At 56.6% G+C, this 8,438-nt stretch overlaps 2 protein-coding genes across 2 annotated transcripts in view; both read left to right on the forward strand.

Annotated features, from left to right (window-relative positions):
- Positions 1–570: 570 nt before the first annotated feature.
- On the forward strand, positions 571–4,595 carry CERS1 (ceramide synthase 1). The gene is made up of 6 exons (XM_010283264.1): positions 571–737; positions 1,275–1,455; positions 1,810–1,971; positions 2,894–3,041; positions 3,646–3,794; positions 4,295–4,595. Exons 1-6 carry the CDS (start codon positions 623–625, stop codon positions 4,335–4,337), a joined length of 798 nt encoding a protein of 265 aa, XP_010281566.1. The 5' UTR covers positions 571–622; the 3' UTR covers positions 4,338–4,595.
- A 2,021-nt stretch (positions 4,596–6,616) lies between these two features.
- The window catches only part of GDF1 (growth differentiation factor 1), a 2,416-nt gene continuing 594 nt past the window's right edge, over positions 6,617–8,438 (forward strand). Inside the window, 3 exon segments of the mRNA XM_010283265.1 lie at positions 6,617–6,830; positions 8,120–8,430; positions 8,433–8,438. The exon segment at positions 8,433–8,438 is cut by the window's right edge and continues 594 nt beyond it. Coding sequence (XP_010281567.1) covers positions 6,617–6,830; positions 8,120–8,430; positions 8,433–8,438 — 531 coding nt within the window.

Raw genomic sequence — 8,438 nt, forward strand, 5'->3', positions numbered from 1 at the left:
GAGTCTTCGTGCTGGTTGGGGAGCAGCAGCGGCTGCGTGTTTAGGACTTTCAGCCTTTCCTCGGCTGAAAGGCTCTTTCCTGGGAGCTGGCGGTGCTGCGAGGTCCACGTGCACAGGACAGTATTGTTACAGCTTCCTCTTCTGCGTTTCCTCGTGCAGATAGGATTTGATTTTTATTTTATTAGTTATTGACTCTGTTCTGCAAAAGCCAGCTGTGGTCAGCCCTGCTCCTGGAGCGAGGGCGATGGAGTCGTGCCCAGACGGCGGGACATGTGCTCTAGGCTTCTGCCTTCTCCGCAAGGCTCTGCTTTCGCAGCTCTCCACCATGGCCAAGGCCGAGTGGAAGGATCTATAGCCTCATGTTTTTCCCTGCTTCAGGCTCTCTCTTTGACCTCCTTATTTGTGCTGTGAAGGTGGCCAGAAAAATGGGGTTCATAACCCTGGTTTTGCCCTGTCTGGTAGCACACGCAGCATGTAGTGCTCAAGTCTCTTGGAGATTTGGTGCTCTCTGCCCTGAGCTTCCCAGGACCTCTCTTTTCTTGCCCTATGTGATGATATTTTTCCCCTCTCCTTGCAGCCCTTCGGAGAATGGTGCAAATTGCAGCCGAAAGATGCTGCCAAGATGCCTGAGAGTGCCTGGAAGCTGCTTTTCTACACGTTATCCTGGTCATATGGCATCTACCTGCTCTTCTTCACAGACTACCCCTTCTTCTACGACCCACCATCTGTCTTTTATGGTACAGTAAGAACCAGGGAGAAGCGGGTATGGATTAGGATGTCATAGGACATCCGGGTTGAACGAGGAGAGTTGGGGTGAGCGAAAGAGAAGACTGAACCCCTAAATTGCCTCTTCTGTGATGCTGTGGGTACATTTCCTTAGGTTCATTTCCTTACAGAGTCACCTAGTGGCTATTGCGGACAGCAGGGCCCCGGGATGTGTAGCTACAGGGTGGAGTGGGATTGAGTAGTTAGAGCAGGAGAGAAGTAAATCAAGGCTTCTCCCTTCCATCTAGGAGAGGGAGTGGGGCTAATGCCAAAGGCAGGGTTTGGGAGCCAGGATCCCTGGGTTCCCTTCCAGCCTTTGCCTCCTTTGCATCTGTGATGACCCCCTGAAAGGGAGCTGGAGCGCCTGAGCACGGCAAAGTGCTGGGGCTGCTCGGGGCAGCTCGGGCTGCTGCTTGCTCCCTGCTGTTTGCTCTCCTGTCTCTCTGCTGCTGATGGGAGCTCTGTGCTCGTGGCTCTGGGTTCACCCGCGTGTCTTTGTCCCACCCCAGACTGGAAGAAGGGCATGGAGGTGCCTACGGACATCGCCGTCGCCTACCTGTTACAGTGCAGCTTCTACGGGCACTCCATCTATGCCACCGCCTACATGGACACATGGCGCAAGGACTCCGTTGTCATGCTTCTCCACCACGTGGTCACGCTGACCCTCATAGCCTTCTCCTACGCTTTCAGGTGAGGTCCCTGGCTGTGACACTGCTCCTCTGCAATGTGCCTGAGCCAGCTTTGGGCAGCTGCACAGCAAAAGCTGCAGCCTTTCGGTGCTCACGTTCATCTCACGGGCATGTAGCAGAAGGACTCGTGCGGGGTTGGTGTCGATTCTCCTGTGTCCGTGCTGCTGCAGCAATCCCAGTGCTCGTGAGCCATTGCATGGGACCAGACCCGCCCTGCAGCACGTTGCCGTGCTGTGCCGTGCCAGGCTTGCTGGTCTGGATTATTTATGGAGTCCGTCTGCTGTTGGCGTGATGGGCCATGTGTGATGGGTGCTAACATTGACCCGCCTCCCCATCGCTTTCTTCTTTCCCACAGGTACCACAATGTGGGCGTCCTCGTGCTCTTCCTGCACGACGTCAATGACATCCAGCTGGAATTCACCAAGCTCAATGTCTACTTCAAGCACCGGGGGGGAGTCTATCATCGCCTCAACGACGTCATCTCCAACGTTGGCTGCCTCATCTTCAGTGTCAGCTGGTGAGTTTGCCTGCCTGCCCAGCCCTGATCCCTTTTCCAACTGTCCTTGCCAGCTTTTGCAATCCTCCCCGGTGCCCCGGGGTACAGCCGGCTGGGTTTGTGTGCATGGGAACAAGCCCTTTCAAAAACTGTTTGGGAAGAGGTTCCTGCAGAGCCTGACCCCATGCTGGGCTTGGAATCCTTCTGTAGTCACTTTGCTGTCTGTCACCACAGAAGTGCCTGTGAAATCTCGCTTGCAGCTTGACAAATGACCCCAGGGAGGAGGAGCTGTTTCCATTTTCCCACTCCTTTGGTTTGAACAGTAAGAAGCACTTTGGCAAGAAGGAAACAGGACGTGGGGCTGTCCCAGATTCCAGCCTTGCTCTTCCTCCTGGCGCAAGGCAGGAGGAAAAAAAGTTGAATAGAGCCGGGTGACTCGCAGGTCGTCACTCCTCATTTGCTCCTTTGTCTCCTTCCTCCCTCTCTGGGAGCTGCTCTGAAAAGCAGGGGTGGCAACAAGAGCCCTCAATTTGAGGGAAGGAGAACAGCGAAGGTGTTTAGCGATAAACTAGAGATGCGCAAGGACTAAGAAAACCTTCTGGCTATATTCCCCTCCTGTCCCCCACCCAATTGAGAGAATCTGCAGTGCAAACCTGCCTCTCTACCTTGAGAAAGCTCTTTCTCTGCCCTGCCTCTGGTGCCAAGCCTTTTCTGCCCACAGAAATGGTATTCTCCCTTCAGTAGCTGCCCTTTCACAGGGTCTGTGTGAAATCCTGTCTAGAGCCAGCCTGGGAACCCAAGCCAGATGCTGCGAGCAGGGACTGCCGGGTACGAGGGTTGCCTGGAGGCAGGAGGTTGTGCTGGGGGAAGCTTTGCTGGGTCTCATGCCTCTCCGGGATCCCCGTGGGCCATTAAACCCACCCTGCTCCCTCTGCCCTGGCAGGTTCTGGTTCCGTCTCTACTGGTTCCCCCTCAAGGTGCTCTACGCCACTTGCTACTCCAGCCTCCAGTCGGTCCCTAATATCCCCTTCTACTTCTTCTTCAATGCTCTGCTCCTTGTCCTCACTCTGATGAACATCTACTGGTTTCTGGTGAGTAGGGGAAGCTCAGCAACCCCTACGCTAGCTTCTCCCTCCGCCGCCGCTCCTGCGTAGCGCCTGCTGCCTGCCTGTCTTGGGGGACTGCAGGGATGGGGGAGGCTTTGGAGGACCGAGGGGTGGCTGCGAGGGGAGGAAGGAAACCCGTGTCAGTGCCCGGGGGGCTCTTCTGTGCTTTAATTCAGACTGTCTTGCACCCTGGGATCCACGGGGAGGGAGTGATAAGAGCAGTTGGAGCAGGCTGGAACTTGTTATGGGTGTAAATGCTCTGGCATCCCCTGAAGCTTTGGGGAGGGGGTGAAAAGAGCTTGGATGGCTCGCGTCAGCAAGCTCAGCCCTGAGTAGAGCAGGGTAGCGTCCGAGTTCCTCATCCCGTGGGCTGAAATCAGTTAAGGGTAGTTGCAGGAGTGCTGCCTCCCACTGCTGCAGGTCATCCGCGGCAGCCCAGGGCTTTGGCCATCCCAGAGGGATCTGCCCTGCCCTTCTCGGGGCCGAGGACAGTGGAGAAAGGTCCCACATGGCAAATGGGTGTGAGTAGGTTGGGTGGAACAGCTCTAAGCCTTGGAGTTAGTGGCTGACAGTGTCTCTCCTCCCACAGTACATCGTCCTGTTTGTGGCCAAGGTGCTGATGGGGCAGATGCAAGAGGTGAATGACGTGCGTGAATACGACGTGGAGGACAGCAAGAAAACCACAACGGCCAAGAAGAAAGAGGCTGGACTCCAGCTGCCCAGTGCTCTGAAAGAAGGGTATGTGGGCAGGGCGGGGTGACACGCGTGTACAGCATCTGTGGACTCGGGGAAGGGATGCTGGCAGACCTCGCAGGACCCTGCAGCCGCTGTCAGAGGGTTTGCCACTGGGCTGGAAGACAGAAGAGCAGGCTGCCTTGACAGAGAGTGTAAAACATTGCTGTAGATATCGGGAAGGACTTTGTACCTCCGTGCCTAGGCATTGTGCTGCGTCCATCCATCTTTCTGTGCTGTCCTCACCCACCCCTTCCCCGGCTCACAGTGTAGGACTGGCTCTTTGCTTCAGCCTGTCCTCTCTGGGCAGCATCTGCACTTCATGTGGTGAGCACGAAGTCTGACAAGATGCCGGCTCCCACAGAGCAGGTCTGGCTGAGTGGGGACAAATTGTCTGCGTGAGCCTGTCGAGACAGGTCTGACCCTCAGTAGTGATTTGTGAAAATAAGGGAGGGAGAGTCTGTGCAGAGACCAAGGCTCACTGTCTGCTGTGCTCTCTTTCGCAGGATGCACCTGAAGAATGGACTTGTAAAAGACAAGCGGTTATAAGGGAAGTGTGGCTGCTGCAGCCTGGGCGGCCTGGCTGGATCTGGGGACTGACCCAGGACCCTGCACTCAAACCCAGCAAATGAAAGGCACAAGGAGAACTTCATCCCCGATACCCCTTCGTCCCCTGCCCGGAGCCGGGGAAGAGATACCACTGACAGGATCAGGCCCCTCCGGGGCTTGCCTGTGACCAGGCTTCACCCGATGCTGACGTGCTTTCTGTAGCCAGTCTGTGCTGGTTCAGTTGAGAGGCTGGTGGCTTTGCTGGTCCAGGTAGGATTTGGAGCTGGCTTTAGGTCCCCTGGTGTTTCTTCTGTCACCTCATCCCTTGGCTGTTCTCAGTCCCTTCGTGATTTCCCCTGTCTTTATTGTTGGACCTCCCACCAACCCCTCCTCAGCAGCCCTTGAAGGCTCCTCCGACCCCGCATTGAACTGGGGAGGGAAAGGTCCTCTCCTCCGTTGGCATCGCTGTCCCAGGCGAGGCGAGCCCAAAGCCAGCTCTTCTCTAGCTGCCAAGCAGGGACTAGAGAGGTGATGCAGTGCACCTCTGAGCCTTCCTCCTCAGGAGGGGTCACTAATACAGAGCTGCCCACATATATCTGGAGGCACAGCACAGTTCCCGTGTGCAGGTCCGCCTGGAAACCCAGCCCGGGAGCATTATTCCAGCCTCCTGGCCTGCTGGCTGAGGGCCAGGAGAGTTAATTTGCTTAAAAAGCCTATGTAAGTCCTATAGTTGCCTAAAAAGCCAGTCCCAGTCCTGCAGAGTCCCCTGCTGAGGGATCTCTAGACTCTCACCCAGCAATGTCTGCTTGCTCAAGTAAAGAAAAAGTAGTTTCTGCTCCCTGCGTTGGTTTTCCAGGCAGCGCCAGCCCTGAGCCTTGCAGGGTGGCTGAGGCTGGGCTGGGTGCCTCTGCTGGGAAGCCCTGTGGATTTTACAGCCCCTCAGACCAAGACTGTGCTATTGCTCCCCTCTCGTGGGGCCAGGACCCACAGCTCCTGTGTGCTCCCTGGGAAGCAGAGCTCCCTCCCGGCTGGGGACAACAGGCAGTGGATGGGGATCCAGGGCATTAATTCCAGGCATCAGAGGGTGGTTAATTGTTTTGGGGTTTTTTTGTTGTTGTTCTTTGGTCTGTCGTCTTGATTCAACTCCAGGCTTGTTGTGTGAGCCACGGGGAAAGTTCCTTGGTAAACAGAAAGCAAAATGTGACTTGGGCTGATGGAAACTGTCCCACGCTGTGGCAGGATCTGTCACCTTCTCGCTGGTCATCGCCTAGCAGGGCTTCAGAGGGGTGCATCTCAGTGCTTTAGTTCTTGGCTTTCAAGCGGGTTTTGCAGGAAGGAGGAAGTGAAGGGAACCGACATCCCAGGCCTCTTTCCGCTTGGTCTTAGCAGAGTTGGGGCAGCGACGGTGCCGAGTTGGGGTAACGGCGGTACCTAGTCGGCACGTGTGGGGTAAACTGCATTTCATAGTACCGGCTTGTCCAGGCTTCAGCGTTTAGCTGGGTAGCGTGTCGGCCAGCGTGGTGTGTGCGACGTCGGGCGTGCTGCCTGCGTTTTGCTGTGATGGCTAGAGAGGGGCTGTGCCAACGGGGAGGCTGCCGGCTCCCTCTGCCTGGCTGGGGCAGGGACCCGGTGCCGGGGTGGGTGCTGGTGGCTTTTCGTGCTGGCCCTGGGGCTGCGTGTCTTGTGGGCAGGGCGGTGTGTGCGGATGGTCTGGTGTGCTGGGATTGATGTCCTTGAGAGAGAGGTGTTGGATGCTGTGGTTAGGGGAAAAAAAAGAAAAAGCTGGTGTGGGTGGACGGGAGCGAGAGGAGACCCTGATCTGTGCCTCCCTCTGGATCTGGATGGGATGTCTGCAGGGGATGGAGCAGCGCTGGACTCGCCGGCAGCTCTCTACGGGGAAGATCCATATGGCAGCCCTTTCCGGCCACCGAGGACTTTGTTGTTGGACCTGGATGCTGTGGAGATGTGGGAGAGATGGTAGGAGCTCTGAGGGAGGAGGGCGGCTGTCCTCCTGCCACGCAGCCTCAAAGGGTTAACAGGTCCCGGGGAGCCTGGAGGGCCCGTTCACACCCTTTGCCCAATCCTGGGAATCCCTCTCTGCTAATTGAGCACTAACCAGATCAAAGGCTCCAATCAGGCAATCAGCACCCCCCTGGCCCCTGTCTTCAGGTCCCCAGCCCGGGCTGCTCTTTGTCTGCGGGAAGCAGAGCAGAGCAATGTGGCTTCTCCCCGGCGTTAAAGCCAGCCTGGCCTGGGCTCTCCTTAGCACGGCTCTGGCGATGGAGTTAAGTTTGCAGGAAAGTTTACTGTTAAAATCCTTGGGTTTGAGCGCCAAGCCCAGCCCGAAAACCCCCGTTCCTGTGCCGTCTGTGCTCTGGAGGATCTTCCAGAAGAGAAAGATGCTGCCTTCTACAAACAAAGACCTGGCGGATGCCTGTAGGGTGGAGGAATTTAATGTCCCTGGGAACATCATCCGTGTCTTTGCTGACCAAGGTACAGAAACGCCGTGGTTTGGGTCCTGTCTTTTGGAGGCCCCTCTGATCTCTGGGCGGGGAGACTTGGCTCCAATCCTTCCTTTTCTGTCTCTTGGGTGTAGAAAGAAGAGGCTGGGGGAGGACAGGGCAGTGGCCAGAATCAGTCTGCCAGGAGAAATCACTGCTGTGTAAACTCTGGTCCCTCTGGATGTTGTAGATAATTATTTACACTTTAGAAATGAGTCGGTAAATGAGGCAGTGGGCGGGGGTGTGGAGCTGTGTGAGGATCTGTCCTGGAGTCACCTAGAGCAGTCCAGAGATGCTGGTTTGATCGTAGGTGACTTGGCTTTGACCCGTTGGGCTCGCGGTGGTGGAGGTGACTCCGCGCCTGGGTGGTGGTAACGTGGCTGTGGGTGCGGCGAGTGAGACCAGCACCCAGCTTTGGGTGGGATGCTCGCCCATTTGGCTGTGTCCGTCCCCCCCCCCCATCCTTTTTGTCCTTGTGCCTCTGGCTGACCATGCGGCACATCTGCCTGCTTCAACCTGTGGCCTCTCTGAGCCGTTCTCAGTTCCTTGGGAACTGTTTTGTGTCCTCTAGGGCTCAAGACACCAGGGAGCTCACTTCTCTCGTGGTTCCAGGTTTCCAATGGAAACCCAGGGCTGGCTAAAACAGGCAGCTTCCCAGTTCCTAATTTTGTCCTTGTGCCTCTGGCTGACCATGCGGCACATCTGCCTGCTTCAACCTGTGGCCTCTCTGAGCCGTTCTCAGTTCCTTGGGAACTGTTTTGTGTCCTCTAGGGCTCAAGACACCAGGGAGCTCACTTCTCTCGTGGTTCCAGGTTTCCAATGGAAACCCAGGGCTGGCTAAAACAGGCAGCTTCCCAGTTCCTAAAGTCTGCTGCTATTTGCCCTCCTTCCCACTCCATCCCAAACAGCTGGCACCCACAATACCCACCCCCCCGTCCTGGGGGGGGAGATATTTACAGCTGGGGAAAAATAACGCCCCAAGATGTTAAGTGGAGGGATGCTGGAACGGCTGTAGTGTCCCAGTGCCGCAGGCTGGAGCCGCAGGCTAGCCTTTGCGCCTCCAGACCTTTCTGAAGCCCGTGCCATCGGGCTGGTAGCCCTTACCGCAGCCTTGTCGTCTTGATCCAATGACTGCGGGCGTGCTTGGCTTGCCCGCCTTCGTCAGCCCCATCTTCCTCTTGCTGTGCAGCCAAGAGCTTAAATTGGAGCGCTGGGAGGCTGATCCTTGCTCGGCGTAATGGGGTTCAACCACCACCACCTCTATTTCTCCTTCTTTGTCAGGCCACTTCATTCATAACGGGCAGCCCCAGAGGTTGCTGTGTCTGCAGAAGCGTCTGTACTTCAACCTCTCTGTGCTGGAGGAGGGCGAACGCTTGACGATGGCTCAGCTAGAGATCAAATTCAGCCACAACTCCTACCACGCCTCCAGCCAGGGGCAGATTTTTGAGCTGAGGCTCTACCAAACCTCCCATGTGTCTCTACGGGGGACGCCCTCCCACGAGCACGGCCGAAAGCTGCTGGTGGAGCAGTCCTTCGCCCAGCTGCACAAGTCTCTTCTCTTCAACCTGAGCGGGGTGGCGAAGGATTGGAGGACGTCCAG

Source organism: Phaethon lepturus, unplaced genomic scaffold (assembly GCF_000687285.1).
Source record: "Phaethon lepturus isolate BGI_N335 unplaced genomic scaffold, ASM68728v1 scaffold12703, whole genome shotgun sequence".
NCBI lineage: Eukaryota > Metazoa > Chordata > Aves > Phaethontiformes > Phaethontidae > Phaethon > Phaethon lepturus.